General features: G+C 37.9%; 1 protein-coding gene across 9 annotated transcripts in view; it reads left to right on the top strand.

Moving 5' to 3' along the window:
• The window catches only part of PPFIA1 (PPFI scaffold protein A1), a 53,020-nt gene that overhangs the window by 12,435 nt on the left and 24,469 nt on the right, over positions 1-16,116 (top strand). For 5 of the 9 annotated variants that reach the window (XM_021555886.3, XM_021555883.3, XM_021555885.3 and 2 more), the window contains exons 3-13: positions 8,332-8,433; positions 8,936-9,100; positions 9,931-10,005; positions 10,436-10,537; positions 10,789-11,010; positions 11,739-11,885; positions 12,418-12,552; positions 13,170-13,244; positions 13,672-13,755; positions 14,252-14,383; positions 15,773-15,835. In XM_021555886.3, the coding sequence (XP_021411561.1) occupies positions 8,332-8,433; positions 8,936-9,100; positions 9,931-10,005; positions 10,436-10,537; positions 10,789-11,010; positions 11,739-11,885; positions 12,418-12,552; positions 13,170-13,244; positions 13,672-13,755; positions 14,252-14,383; positions 15,773-15,835 (1,302 nt within the window). The remainder of the gene's footprint in view (positions 1-8,331; positions 8,434-8,935; positions 9,101-9,930; positions 10,006-10,435; positions 10,538-10,788; positions 11,011-11,738; positions 11,886-12,417; positions 12,553-13,169; positions 13,245-13,671; positions 13,756-14,251; positions 14,384-15,772; positions 15,836-16,116) is intronic. The other 4 variants (XM_077784364.1, XM_021555888.3, XM_021555884.3 and 1 more) reach the window with 1 other exon arrangement.

Below are 16,116 nucleotides of genomic sequence, written 5' to 3'. Positions count from 1 at the left end.
ATATTAGTCATGGAACATGACTAGAATGTAGTATGTAGGGTTAAATAATTTTTAATTCATAAAAGTAATAGAAATTTAATATTTAATGTTATCTGAGCTGGAATTGTGCTGTTTCTTGTAAGTGCAGTATGTTTAGAGTTGATACACAGATTTTTTTCCCCAAGTAAACTTACAATTCAATGTTGTTTACAACTTAAAAGATCTTGCTACAGCTGCTTAGTCTCCAGAATGGGGGTCCCAGGAAAATTACAGAGCTTCTTAAATCTTCTCAGCACATCTTGCAGTTGTTCTTCAGTTTGGATGTGTTATCCCCAAGGCTGTGCTATCCAGCGTGGAATCCTAGGAAATCTTGACCGTCTTTGTGTGAGGAGAGGAAAAACTTTAGTGAAATCCCTCTACTGTCATATTAAACATGGAGACTGGTTTTCTCCCATACCTTGTCAAACTGGTAATGCAAGATTCTTTCTCTTTAATTAAGTACACGTCCTCCCTTTGCCATGGTGGGTATGGGTGTGGGTAGGTTTCTTCACTGACATGGATTCCAAAAATGGAGATGCCTAAAGCTACACCTAAGAAGTTGTGCTGCTACTTTACTATATTAGTTTCTCATCAAAATAGACTAGGCTGGGGGTGCAGGAATGTTGTAACTCTGATTGTGAAACCCTAGAATTCATTGATTCAGTGTGTCACTGAGTGGCAGGTATTTTTCAAACATCCCCCAAGTACTGTAGCCTTATTCTGTCTTAAATAAAGATGTTATTCTGGAATCGTGGTGGTTGGACTGATGCAGTATTGGAAAGGGTTACTTTGTTATCAGCTTTTCTCAACAGTTACTGCTCTGTACAAAGTAGCCACCCCAAGTTGAAAAGCCCATTTTTCAACGATGACTTAAGTTTTCCTGATGATATTTTGGCTGATTTGGACATTTTTCCAAAGAAAACAAGCTCGGTATGGTTCTGGATACTTTTGTTCCTTATCTGCCCTTTCAGGGGACATATTCCTGTACACTGAGGAGCAGCTAACGTAGAACGTTGCATAGCCACACCACAATGAATTGATTACAAGAAGGTTTTCTGCTACTGTTGCATATGAATAGATGCCAAGTTTCATGCAAGTCTGAGGGCTGTTTCTGCATTTCCTGTGCTTGCTCTCCTAATTCTTCATCTTTTAAACTTCCTTACTGAGAAGATCCATGGTGTTGTCTGAATACAGGCAACATTTAATAAGTATTTTTGCAAAGACAAGTGAAGAAAATAACTTCAAACTGGTATTTCAAGTTATGAGCTCAGTATGTTCTTTCTTGTTAATCCTCTGTGCATTCTGCTAGCTTGCAGGGTTTGCCCCCTCAATTGAATATTTGGAGAAAGCCCTGAGGGGAGAACTAGGTAGAGTTTTTCACTGGATGATTTGATACACATCTGTAGCTTTAAAGGGTTTTAAAAGGCTGGCATGAAAACGGGTTGTGTCTGCTCTGGGTTAATTGATCACCCTGTGTGATCTACCCTGCTTTGAACAAACTGTGTTGATTTGTTAAGGCTGGTGCAAAAATTAACAAACTATATGGAGAAATTAGGGATTCTAACTGTTTGGATGATCCCAAGGCTGGTTACTCTACATAAGATGCAGAACAAAATGCAGGTTGTAATAGGAATGACAGGATAAGGTTTTTTGACTTGTTTAAACAACCTCATGTTCTCTTTCCTTATTTTCTCAGACTACAGAGCAGTTGCAGGATGCAGCTGTGGCTTGGCTTTGCCCACATTAGCTGCAAACAGGCTTGTAGGGACCGTGTGTTGTGTCACATGTGTGACTTGTGTTCCCTGTGGTGTGGGGATGGATGGATGGAGGTCTGGCTATACTGGAGGAGCCTGGAAGGTTGCCCTGTGTCCCTTCAGTCCCAAGCACGGTGTATGACCAGGGAATGCTGGCTCTTCAGTGATGCACAAAAATTTGGTTTTGCACGAGGCTTTGCCCCTGTCCTTGTGTACAGGGTTTAGGGAAAATGAAATGCAGGAAGCCAGGCAGTAAGGCTTCTGCTAGTCCAGGTTTGGACAGGCTGTGGTTAATGATTCCAGTGCTCTGTGCACAAGGGTTTGGAGGCTCCCACTCCAGACTTTGCTGCTGTGTGTGTGATTCATGTGGTGAAAGGAAAACCCCTCATTCTCAGAGGAGCTAGAGACTGTATCCAGGTTTCGGTTCTGGTACTTTTACCCCCTGCACCCCGAAAAGGATATGTCTGGAATGTGTTAGTGAGACTGGGGAAGGGGAGTTACAGGGAGGAGGGCATGGAGCTGATGTGTTTCTACCTCCCTTTTCCTGGTGCTCTTGCATTCCTTTTGCCAAGCTGCTAAATCCTACCCTTCTCCATTTATATTTCCTTGCGCTTATGGAAGCTCCCAGCACTGAAGTCTGGATTTTGTGCTTTGTAGTTCAAGCTCAGGGAACGCTGTGCATAAATTTAGGCAGATCACTCAGGATGGTAACTGGAAACCTACTTATTGCCATGGAGACTTGGGTCGGCTGTATAAGCTTTTCCATTTTGCCCTTGGGCATGCATTTGGTACCTGCTGGCTGTGAGTGAGGAGTCCTTTGGCTCTTGGCTTGTCAAATGCCATGCAGTGGATTCTGCTTCCAGCTCCAAAGTGGGCTGGGAACAGTGAGAGTTTCATTCTAGAGCAATAACATTATGCAACTGTAAACACGTTAGAACTTAATTGCCTATTTAGGATTGGGCAGCATTAATGACAAAACCTAGATAGGTCAGTCTAAGAGGGACACTTGAAGGAGACCTGTTATAAAAAAAGGGATAGAATGGTAAGAAGTGACTTAGGTTTAGTATTGATCACTGGCTGGCAGCAATATTCACTTGAGTGTTTTCATACAGTGTTGCAATTTTTGATAGAGTTTAAAAAAAAAGGTAGTTTTAAAAAAAAAACAACCAAACAGATTTTTGAGAGTTAACCAAAGGTGGTATTAAACCTTTTCTATATCTCAGTGGCAGTAGTTGGAAGGGGAGATCTTTTTTTGACCGAAAAGAAATCTGCACCTCTGTTTTGGTGCTTGTCTTCTGAGTTATAAAACATCTTATGCATACACAGAAGTAGGAAAGGAGGCCAATACACTAATTGTGTGTTCTCACTCTGTTGAGTAGTTAGCTCCACTTGGAAAAACAGCTACTTTGAGCATGAAAAGCCTTTCAGTGTTCCAGAACACAAGAATTTGACATATTCATGTTTTAGTATTACTTGAACTATTCTCTTACGCTCCCTTTTAACTTCTGGGGGTTTTGTGAACAAAAGATAAACTTGTTTCATAGATTTGATTCTATTAATGTTTGAAATAAGTTTTATGTTTCTAACTTAGTATTTTTAGGCTGCTCGATACTTACTGGAAATTATTTTCATGAGGTGAAAAGGAAAATATTTTTCCTTGCACACTCCATGCTGATTTTTCTCTTTCCCATTAGCACATGCCAGAGATATGGAAAGGTTGAAAGCAATGTGTTTTACTACATGGAACAGACAAAGCATAATCTATGTTGGTGTGTGACTATGGTTTTTTCCAAGGTTGACTTTAATGGTGAAAACAAGTCAGTTCTCCTCAGTTTTAACTCTGAATACCCTCGAACTGTTTCTTAATTTCATAGTTCTGATTCTTAGCCTAAAAAAACCCAAAACAAACCTGTGAGTTTATAGGTATGAAAATTTGCTTGCTGGGAATTTTCAAATATATTGGGGCTCTGTGCCACACAGTGCTACCTAAACTTCCCTTGGATTTAAAGTGAAGTGACTGTGAAATACCCTAGAAGAAAACCTAGATATTTATATTTTCTTTGCTTGTTTTTTTTTTTTTTTAGACTGTATATTTGCCATTTCCATGCAGTCATCAATTGGAATAATTGTGGTTTATATGTAGTACAAACGTCATGATGGAAACTTATCTCAGATCCCATTGATTTTCACCCTCGATGTGCTGCACTTCCCCTGGTTGTTCTTTTCCTGCTCTCTTCAGCTGCTCAGATTTGTGAGTGGCTTGCTTGATATTCAGTCAGCAGACCAGAATGATAACAATAAACCAAAATATCACTTGGAGATAAATTTCAATCATATATTTGGGTCAGAGATGTTCCTAAAGATGTAACAGTCACAACTAGTTACTACTTTACAGTATTTAATAATATTTGATGGATTTTAAATGTTTCTCTTTTTTTTATTACAGATATTTTCATAATTTATATAAATTTTCTGGCCATGTGGTTGCTTGTAATTCATGATTACTTGTGCATTCAAGTGGTGTTGCATTTTCTTGTACAATAAGGTTTTTTTTGCTTGGTCAAATTCCAAACAAATTCAGTTATTTGTAGGGCATTCCTAATACATAACTTATATTAACAGACTTTCAGGAATTACCTCGGTTTCTTTCAAGTGTTTTTCCTAGGTTAAATACTATCTTCCTGTCACATAGCATTTATTGGTCTGTGATGTGCTGTCTGTGAGACCTATGAATTATGTTTGTAATGAACATGAAGGGAACCTGTTCTCTGAAATCTGGAATGTTCCAGGATTGGGATCCTGGAGTTCCCAAGTGCGTCAGCTCAGCCAGGCTTGACAGCTCAGCACTAATGGATCCAGCTTTTGGAAGGATGTTTATATTGTGGCATCTAAATACTGAAGGCTGAAGGTCAGCTCTGAAGGTTGAGATAGAAGAAGTGCTATTGCTTTAAAAAATCCTGGAGCTTGCGAACAAAAAAAAAAAGCCCCAGAAAATGTATTACTGAATAAGAACTAACTTACTTGCTCAATATGACTTTTTGTTGACAATATTTATTTCTGGTAGCAAGAGTGATGTGTTTGGAATGATTCAGTTGAGTCAGAAAGTTACTTTCTTCAGTAAACATTTCAGTTTAGAGTATGGGTGTTTGCCAGAATGTTCTAATCAGCAGGGAGTCTTTCCCTGGTAAATTCAGCACTCTCTCACCAACTCCTGTCAGTGCTCTGAAATGCTTATTGTGAGTTCCATTCTTGTCAATCCCCAGTGCTGTGTATTTATTATTTTGATGGCAGCCAGAAACAGAGCAGAACTTCATTCTGTTGCTCTCAGTCTTCTTAATTACAGAAAAGTGACACAGCTTTGTGGACAAGTGGGAAAGTTTCTCAGGATTCTTTCCTTTTTCTTTTAATTCCTTCTGTACATTCATCTAATGCCAAGAAAGAAATTGAGACAACTTGAAATTTTTTGAGATGATAAAGCTGCAAATAGTTTTTCTGCTTAAGGAAATCACAAATTGTCTCCCATTGAAGGTAAGTATTAACACTATAAAGGACATGTCTTTTGGCAGTGTCAGCTGAAACTAAGGACGTTCAAATGTTCTTTCTTAGGTAGCTCACGGGACTCAAAGCAAGCCTATTTTGTCAAAACAAACAGCAGTGGAGGTGTTGTGCAATGCCAGCAATCCCTGTCAGTGTGTTTATGCAGCAGCAATATAAATTTCTGTGTGCAGTCTTGCTCTGGGTCACCTGACAGTGTGATGGTTCATGTCACAATTGGGATCTATTTGTGCCACAATTTATATTTAAACAGGAGTATGCAATGGACTGGAACTCTGTATCCTATAACCATCTGAAGAGTGAATAGCCTTCCTTTAAAATATACAGCTGGTTTTCATGTGGGGAAGCTCATATGGATAAAAATTAATATATGGATGCTATGCAGTGATTTGAAGTTGAAAAAGGATTATGAGGCAGTGTCTGGTAGTCCTTGTGCTCTTCATCCTGTTCTTAAGACTTGAGATAGAGACAGGAAAAATATAAAACTTCCCATACCACGCCACTGTCATCTGGAGAATTGGGAAATATTGATGTTTCTAAATCTTGATGTTAGTATTTTTAGGGTTTTAAAAATTACTCTTCTTATATTATTATTAATTTGGAAGGGGAAAAAACACATCAAGAAAGTAAGTTTATGTGAAGCTCATCTCAGTAGTACATAATTATCTAATCTGTAAAGATTAGTAGGGACTGCCCTTGAAAAATGGCAGCTTTGGTTTCTGGTTTACTTGAGCTCGTGTGAGAGCAAAAGGGGAGTGTGTGGCCAATTCCCTGGGAGTCTTGAAGCTCCCACATGTCGGATGTTGAAGGTGCAGGTAAAGCTTGGAAGTGGAGGAGCACTCAGCTGGGAAAGCTATGGTAGAGTCAATATTTCTGTCAGCTCCAGTGAAGCTTGGAGTTGGTTTTTCCTCTCTTGGTTTACCTTGTACTTGGGACCCTTTTGTAACTTGTTTTGTGTGTATAAAAGTTCTGGTAGCTGTATTTGCAGACCAGGTTGTTTTGGAAGTACTTAATGTCCATTTTGAAAATAATAGGCCCCTTTTTTTTAAGAATGCATATGGAATACTGCAGCATATTTATATATAAATCAAATAATTTAGCAGTTGAGAAAGGAAAATAAATGAATGTGTTTTGCAGTTTTTTGCTGATTAAGCGGGGGGGACTGAAACTTGTTACCAATGAGCAGGATTTAGGAAGAGGGATTATAGGGATGGATTCTGCATCTGTGGTGGTGGTCATATTGCTGTCTTTTTCACAGTAACTTCTAAAAGCTTGATACTTTAATAATTCCAGAGTTCACTCCAGGTGCATGTTGTGCAATGTATTTTTTGTCTTTTCGGTCGTGTGTATATTTTAGAATAAAGTTTACCAAATGAATATTGGAAAATGCAATGTCTTTTGACCATGTCTGCTTATTTTAGCTGCATGTTAGAATTTGCAGATGTGCATAGTATAATTAATTGGTTGATGTGGCCTTTTGTTTTTAAGCATGTTCATTCTGTCACTTTGAATTTTGCTGTAGAACAACTCCATGTTAAGCTTTCACTTGATATGCAGCTGCTGGCTGATAAGCAGTGTGTCTTGCAGAGTTTGGAAAAAGTAGAGAAGCAGCAATTGTGTCTCCACTTAGCTGGGTATTTGTGTTGACCTTGTCCTGCTAATCACCAGTTCAGCTGTACAAATCTGTTGTTTATTAGGCAAGGCTCTTGTTTATGAGTATTTTCCTTATTTTGGAGAACAGGAAGGAGTGTTAGTTACTAGCATTTTTTTTTCTTATCCAAGTGCTCCTGGTGTGTTCACTGGCCACTGGAGTGACTGAAGCATATTTATTTTCACATTATAAGTTGCATTGACAAGACATGAGGGATCTTTTCTTGCAAGGCTCTTTTCTAAAGGATGGACTTGTTCACATTCACACTGTCAATTCTCATTTCCAGTGTGGTTCACATTAGAATTTAAATTTTTCCAGGGTAGATAAAGTTATACTTTGTGTTTGCTTCTAAATGTGGTGTATAGTTGTACCTTTTGTTCTATTCAGAGTATGCTCCCTGTGTTAACAGAACATTTAAATGTCCTTTATATTAAGTTTTATATTATATTATTGTTAGTGAGGCTGTTGATAGAGAGGGGAAATGGTTTAGGCTGCAGTGGCTCTTGCAGATATTAGTACAATCATTTCCTGACAGAAACCCCAAACAGTAGGAGGATATTATTTCATATTGACTGTGTTCACTGCAGTAATAAGCATGCAGTAAGTGATGTGAGTTAGCTCCACTCCTGCTCCCTGTTGACACTTCACTCTGTATTATTTCACTTTGGTTGGGTTGTTTGGCGAAATCTTTATTGAATTTGGAGGGTGAGCCTTGTGAGGGCTTTAAAGCCCCCAGGCTCAGCTTTCAGAAAATTCTGATTCTAATCCTCGGATTTCTAGCAGGACTGTAGGGAAAGGGCTGCTTCATTCCCTTTTGTGAGATTGGAAGGAAGGCTTGAATGAAAGTTCTGTATTTAGCTGTAATCTGGTACCATTTTGGGATTATTCATTGTTGCTCACAATTAAATACTGACTTGAAATTTGTCATGTTTATTGGTTTCCTTATTTTGCTGTTCTTAGTGCTCTGGTTTTTTTTGTGTTTCCCTCAGCAGTTGTTAAAAAAAACAAAACAAACAGACCAAAACACACAAAACTAACAACTCTTTGAAACCATAACAAAGTGTCTTACAAATAAATTTTTCCTTTTGCTTACCAGGGAAACCCCAACTCATATAATTGCCTTGAGACACAAACAAGTTTTCAAAGTCCTGGTCAAACATATTTTGTCTTTACAGCTGGCAGCATGAAGGTTTTAAATGTTTGAACTGAAGCTGGCTTAGCATGACTATACAGTTGTACTGGCTTTGCACATCTGAAATGAATGCTTCAAGGAACTGTCAAATGTTTATATGAATCCACTCTCACTGTGTCCTGATATTTGATGTGCTTATATTTCTGTCTGATTTGTTTCAGGAATTTGCAGCGCTCACAAAAGAGCTGAATGTATGCAGGGAGCAGCTGCTTGAAAGGGAAGAAGAAATTGCTGAACTGAAAGCAGAAAGGAATAACACGAGGGTCAGTTCCTTGTCTTCTTCAAGCTCACCATTGTTAAAGCATCCAGCTACAGGGAGGAAAACAAATGTTGAGTTTGAAAAGCTAAAATTATTTTTTTTCCTTGATACTTGTAGATGAATCCCCATGGAAGTCCAAATGTGTATGTGTTGATCAAGAGGGTTTGGCAGCTTGTACACAGCTCCAAATGCTGCTGTGCAAAATCAGGAAAAGCTTGTAAGACTGCACTGCTATCTGCCATCCAGATTTTTTGTTGTTAAAGTTTTGTAATCCTGCAGCTCTGGGAGCAGAGTGGGCAGGTTGTGGTGATCTGTTTGAGCAGGTTACAGTGCTAATATAGCTGAAATGTTAAAAAGGAGTCCTTACACTCAATACAATATCCTTTGTCTCTAAAATTTGAAGTTTAGAACTCTAAACTTGATGTTCTAGGAGGCAAAGTTTTCTGCAGCTGTACAGACCAGGAATAAACATTACTGCTTTCTTTTTTTTTTTGCTTTTGCTTTAGCTATTACTGGAACATTTGGAGTGTCTTGTCTCCAGGCATGAACGATCCCTCAGGATGACTGTTGTGAAGAGGCAAGCTCAGTCTCCAGCAGGAGTTTCTAGTGAAGTAGAAGTTCTCAAAGCACTAAAATCCTTGTTTGAGCACCACAAAGCTCTTGATGAAAAGGTAATGAAGTATTGTACGTAATACCTTTTCACCCTCTTTCCTTTGTGTGGCCAGGCAGTTTTTGTACTGCAGTAGTAGAAATCTCTGCAGTGTAACTACATTGGTGAATGCTCTCCTAAATTAAGATGCTGCACTTAACTAAAGCAAGGTGCTGTGGTTTATTCAAGCACTTCATTAACTGTGTTAATGTAAACTCAGCATAGTTCAGGAGCAATATATTTGCTGTAGGAATGCACACAGCTGCTTACCTGTACAACATCAGGATTTATCCTTTTGATTATCTAATAAAAGAAATAGATTAGGGAGAAGAGGAGGAGGGGAATCTGCTTACCCTGGGATAGAAATCTGAATTAAAAGAGCTCCTCCCTTCAGTTGTGCCTGATATTAGCAGCAGGATATGCAACTGCTAAAGTTCACTGTGAATTTTGTTGCCAACTTGCAGTTTACCTGACTTTGTGACCCTTGTATGTAAAATCTGGCAAATGATTTTAAGTGGAATTTTACCTGTTCTTCCATGTTGTAGATGAGCAAAAGCAAACACAGTCTGTGACTTGAAAAAGGACAAGCAAATTCTGGGTATGTTTAATTCTTTAGTGCCTGAATGTACAGGCCACGTTGCTTATGAGAGAAAAAAGGAGAAGCTAGATTATAAGATACACATATTTGGCTATTTTTTTGGTAGCATGTGTTGTAATTAGGACTGACTCCAGATTAAGAAGGTTTCTAAGTGTAATGGAAACAGTGTAATTTATTGTCTGTAAAGGCATGGCATCAAGCAAAATTGATTTTTGATTTGAATTATTTCAATTAATTTGAAATTACCCTTTCAGGTAAGGGAGAGGTTACGAGTAGCACTTGAAAGGTGTAGCTTATTGGAAGAAGAACTAGGTACTACACATAAAGAGGTAAGTTTCTGTCTTAAAAGAAGTCTTCATGTGTCCATTGTGGCTGTTTCAGTCAATATTTGTACAGAGTAATTTATTAAGTTTCACTTTCACTTCTTCCTTTTGATTTCTTGCCAAATGGGATAATTGTTAATTTTAAACTTATCTGCTTTGAAAGAGCAGAAGAGGAAAAAGCCGAACCTTAGCCTCCTGACACCCTCTCTGCCCTCAAGAAAACCCAACCAAACCAACAAAAAGAGTCCCTGTGCCTTTAAAATTAGGGTTTGCAGTGGCATAAGGTATTTGAGTGCTTGTGCCATATTTTATTAATACATACCTGGCAGTAGAATCAGTAATTGTTGTTTTGCTCCTTTGCTTTTGCAGCTGTTCCTTATATTATTAGTGAAAAAGGAATTGGCTTGAAACATGTGTCTGTAAACTTTTCTTTTAGTTAATGATTCTGAAAGAGCAAAATAATCAGAAGAAAACACTTCCAGATGGGATGCTGGATATAAATCATGAACAAGAAAATACACCAACTACAAATGGGAAGGTACAGCTATTTACTTTGCTTAGCTGACATATGGTTTTTAATCATTAACCATAACATTTTATTTTTAAACCATAATAAAATATTTTTGAATGATCATCTTGTTAAAAAGTCTCAGTTATTCAAATTTCAGCTTTTGCAGTCTGTTCAATAATAAAGTTACCTTTAGGGAGGGATGTTTACAGGTGAGTTACAATTTGTTTTTCAATCTAATTTGCATCATGCTAATACACTATTTTCCCCCTGTTTAATAGAGAGCCTCTGATGGTTCATTATGCCATGATGAAAACCTTGCTAAAATGATTGAACTCCAAGACATCATAGATAAGCAAAACAAAGAGCAGATACAAATGAAAGAACGCCTCACTGCTTTGTCCAGCAGAGTAACAGAACTGGAAGAAGATCTAGACACAGCAAGGAAAGACTTAATAAAATCTGAAGAAATGAACACAAAGTTACAGAGGGATGTACGTGAGGTGAGGAAGGAACTGTCAGGATTTGGGGAGTCACAAATGCCATCTTTAGAAAATTCTAGTCTCTCAGGTGCTTAGTTGAACCATTGTTTTTGGAAGTCTTTGGTTTGATAGATGAGAAGAAAATGTTTTTTTAGGACATGATGGGTGTCTGGTTTTTGTTTAAAAGACCAAAGGGTCACATCTGTCTTCAGGATAAACCTATGACTAAGTAGATATTTCATTAATAGATTGGAATTTAGCATTGCCAACTTCAGCATGTTCTGGAAGAGATGCTTGATCTTGTCATACATGCTCATCTTATTACTCTTGCATGCATGCTCATCTTATTACTCTTGCTTCCTTTTTTAAAAGATGTACTTGATTGAGGAATCCCTTTAATTTCAGTGGTGTGGTTGACAGTTCCTGTCATAGCTGAATCCCTAATCTCCAGGGTCCCACATATCCTCATTACATAGAAAGGGAGCTTAATTATATCCCAGATCACTCTCTGACCCTCCCCAGCAAGTCAAGATTTGCTGTGTGTGTACCATTGTAAAGGAAAGAAGCAGGTGTATGATATAAGGTAATAAAGACCAGTGGTTTTTAATCATTAACTGTTTTAAAAAGCCATTTCTTTCGACTTCAATTTTTACTGAGAAAAATAATCTGATTTTTAAAAAATTGTATTTGAAATTATTTTATTTGAAATGATCTCTCACGTTCTGACTTCTGTTGTGTGTCTTGCCCAGACTCTGGCCCAGAAGGAGGACATGGAGGAGAGAATCACCACTCTGGAGAAACGCTACCTCGCTGCACAACGTGAAGCTACATCTGTGCATGACCTCAATGATAAACTTGAAAATGAAATTGCCACTAAAGACTCCATGCACCGACAGGTTGTAGTTTCAAATGAGATGAAGTACATTTTGCTCAGCATAAAGCTAATGGAGATAATTAATGTTCATGCTGAAGCACTTTGCTTTTGAGGAGATAAATATCAGCTGTAATGTGCTGTTATTAGTGATTGTTTTTCAGGAGCTGGAGTCATACAATGCAGAGATTTTTACCCTGGGAATAAAGATGAGATAGCTTTACTGGAAGGGGAAATGGTTTTGAGAAATTTAGTGCACTTTATCTTGGAGCAGCAGGGCTGTTGTTGCTATTAATTGTGGGGTTTTAAGTTACTGTATGTGTATCAAAGCATCTTTAGTTTTGTGGGTGAGAATTACTCATTCTGAGCTAAACTTTTAAGATTTGCACAGCGTGTAGTGGTTTTTACAGGCTATTGCTGTAGTGAGAGAGAAAGTTTGACAAGTGCTTGACATGAAATAGTCCAACATTATAAGCCAGAAATGATTGTTTAGCCAACCACTTTCTAACTAATCACTTCTTTAACCCTCAACACTTGCTGGCCATAATCCTGTGCAGAGTGAAGATAAGAACAGGCAGCTGCAAGAGCGACTGGAACTGGCTGAGCAAAAGCTGCAGCAGACGCTGAGAAAAGCTGAGACTTTGCCAGAGGTGGAGGCTGAGCTGGCACAGAGAGTGGCAGCACTTACAAAGGTGAGGTGGTGGTGCAGTGTCCTCCAGACTCTCTCCTCCATTGGTGTCCCACTGCAGGAATTCTGTTCCTAGTGTTGGTTTAGTTACATTTGATTTCCAGTTTTCCCACAAATAATTCAGAAAATATTTATTTCGTACAGAAAATGTTTATTTCCTACTTTTTTTTTTTCCACTCATCTCTCTGAAGACACTCTGATTTACTCTTTCTTTTTTTTTTTATTAATTTTTAATCTCTTTTTTTAAGTTTATGCTCTTTGGAACTAAAGCGGGTTTTCTGTTAACACTTCTACATCATAAAGATATCTATCTGAATTATTATTTTGTACTTTTTATTAAAATTATTCAATAACAGGCATAAAGTCTTCCAAATACGAACTGCTTCTGAAACTAAATTTCTTCCACTGCTAAGTGAAGCAAGTGGGGAGCGAGAGAAATTGTGGTACTACCAAATATCAAGATTTTTTGAGGGTTGCAAATGGAGTAATGAAATCTGAAGAATTATATTTAGCTAACTAAAAATGAGCCTTTTCAAGTGTGTGTGTGCATGTTTTCTTTCAAAGCCTTAGTTTCATTTTTTTTTTCCCTGTTATCTTTCCTGTCCCTAACTGGCTCTGTAGTCTGACCTTTTGTCTCCTGGGAGCTCTGCTGCTAAAGATGCTAAAGTTTTGGAACTTGCCACCAAGCTTAGGAAGGTAGAATTTGTATCTTAGTCCTTGTCTCTGCTTGCTGCTTTCTGCTTTGCCATGATTACTAACAAAGGGTCCCATCGTCCAGGCTAGTGAGGAGAAGCTGAAAATGCACTCAGTCTTTACTTTTATTTATTTTTTGGTTGTATTTGTTGGGGATATGAATGAACTTCGCTGTTGCAAGCTTGTTTGCAAACAGTAGTAGTTGATTCATGATGGTACTTAGGGGTGAGAGGTTTCATCATTTTGTCACTTCCCATCTGAACTGTTGCAAGGTCCTTTTGGTGACAGAAAAGCATCTGTTCTGCATTGTCCTTTACCATAAATGGCAGTTGTGCAAGGCATGTTAGAAATATTCCTGTGCCTCAGTGTTCCTGTGCTTTTGGAGCCTAAAAAACCCACCCAAATTCTTATTTTGCTCTCAAATTGACAGGCTGAGGAGAGACACGGCAATATCGAGGAGCGGCTGAGACAGATGGAGGCACAGCTTGAAGAGAAGAATCAAGAACTGCAAAGGGTACTGCATTTTAGTGACATTTTGACAAAGATAACAAGCTGAAAGAAAGAACCTAATCTTCTTTGTTTCTCAGCTTTAAAATAAAGCTAGAGTTTAGGCTGGCTGATAGTGAGTCACTCTACTGTGGCTAACCTTAAATCTCAAGGAAAATGTGCTGAAAGTCTCCAATAAAAGTTTGAAGAAACTTGCTGATTTAAATGACTATGGAAAAATTGGTTCCTAGGTTACAAATAAGGTCATCCATTCTGAATTGTGCCTTTTAAAGTTTTTTTAAATACCGGCTTGGTTTTTTGAATTTCTAATCTTGGATCACTTATTAAAGACCCTTAGTTTCCCTTTACAGAGTCCTGGAGGCACATACAGTGTTACCCTGTGGAAAAATATTGCTGTTAAAAAAATGCATTTGGTTTAAAGAAAGCTTGCTGCCTTCATAACCTGGAAATTGTTAGAGATATTGCAAATCTGGAGTTTTTTCAGCAGCTTCTTTGTATCTCAGGCTAGACAGAGAGAGAAGATGAATGAAGAGCATAATAAACGTTTGTCAGAAACTGTTGATAAGCTCCTGTCTGAATCCAATGAAAGGCTCCAGCTTCATCTCAAGGAGAGGATGGCTGCCCTGGAAGACAAGGTAACAAGTCACATTCCAGTAATGAATGTGTAATTCTGTAATGATTTGTGCCTTTTGCAACGTGTCCATAACTTCAGCAAATAAACACAAAACCCTTATTAATAAGTAGTTGCTGTTAAGGCTCTTTTATAGTGCTGATTTTGAAAATATGCTCTTAAAAATAATTTTTGAGGTTGTCCCTGGGCATTGCACTGTGGTGTTGAGAAGGCAGCTTTTAAGAAGCTTTATCCTTTTTTGTTTGACTGGTACAGATTGCAAAAATAGGCTCATCCTATGTGTAATACAGGAAGCCTAAAGCATTGGAACTTTGTCCTTTCCAGTTCAGATTCCTTGGTTTCCCAGTGCTTTTGGCTATACCAGTTCCCCATAGTCATTGTGGGATTCCTGCAATTTACTTTTCTTCTCAGGTAGCTCATTTTGGGACTCTTTATATGCATGTAAATGGGCTTTTCCTGCACTGTCAGTGCACATCTTGGAGCTTTCCCCAATACTCAGTTCATCTCTTCTGACACACTTTCACTCCTTTTCTTCCCTTCTGATTTTGGATCTAGATCCTTATGGATTATTCTTCCATGCCCAGCTTGAAGTAAGATCCCTTATTCTTCATCCAGCTAAGGAATGTCTACTAAAGTGGCACTTTGCTTGATGCTGACTTTGAGTTGCTTGGTCTTGGATTAAAATATATTTGGTTTCTTTTACTAGAGAGTGAAATGAGCATCTGGGGAAACGTTTCAGGAAAAACTGAGTGTCTTTTAATACCAAAGTCATGGCAATAAAATGCTTTGGAATGCAAATGGTGTTTCCAGACTTGTAATGACTGTTTGCTTCCTCTTGTGTTCATGCATAATGCTTACATAATAGGTGATGTCTCAGGGTTGACCCTGACTCCCTCTTATCTTCCAAACCATAACTACATTTGCAAATAATGAGGAAAATCTACTTCTCCTTTACTGTAGTTAACAGCTACTAGAAAAGTGTTCTTTTTGAGTTTTCCAGCTAATTTTTTTGTGCTAAGTTGGGAAGAAACATGCAGGTAACATTAAGACTTTGTTCTGATCATGTGGTCTTCCTTGAATTACTTTGAATTATTCCATAATTATTCCCTTTTTTTACTAGTTAGATTGTGAAATAGAGCTTTAAAAGACTGCTATTGCTATTAAAGATATATGGAACCAGTATTATTACTAAATCCATTATTTAGAGGGCTGTAGACCTGGAAGGATAAACCTTCAACTATAATCAAAGTGAAATTATGGAAGCAGTCAAGGATGTGTAATATAAGATGTATATGTGTAGTGTTGACTACATTTTTTTTTTATACTCATCATGGTTATGGTTTAAAAGTGTAAAGCTTATGAGTGACTTAATTTGTGATGCCTTTAATTTCAGAATTCGCTTATTCGAGAAATTGAAAATGCAAAAAAACAAATAGAAGAACTTCAGCATGAAAAGGTAGACTCTGCATTTCTGGAATATTGTGACTCAATTGCTGCCTTGCTACATAACAGGATCAGATTTTAATTCCTCATAAAACTTAACATTTCCTGTTCTGTTTAAGAGAAAGGAGTTGTTATTGCTTATTTTACGGTATTGTGTGCCACAGTTTTACGGGATTTTTATGGGTAATACATAACCTTTTAGTCCAAGACTTAACACACTTTTGAATATGTGAAGTGCCTGGATATGTTGGCAATTGGCCAAAGTTTGGAGATTGTGTAGAATTTTTATACTGT

The sequence above is a fragment of the Lonchura striata genome, chromosome 6, assembly GCF_046129695.1.
Source record: "Lonchura striata isolate bLonStr1 chromosome 6, bLonStr1.mat, whole genome shotgun sequence".
NCBI lineage: Eukaryota > Metazoa > Chordata > Aves > Passeriformes > Estrildidae > Lonchura > Lonchura striata.
Note: the sequence above shows the minus strand (reverse complement) of the source record. Positions and strands in the feature narration are given on the sequence as shown.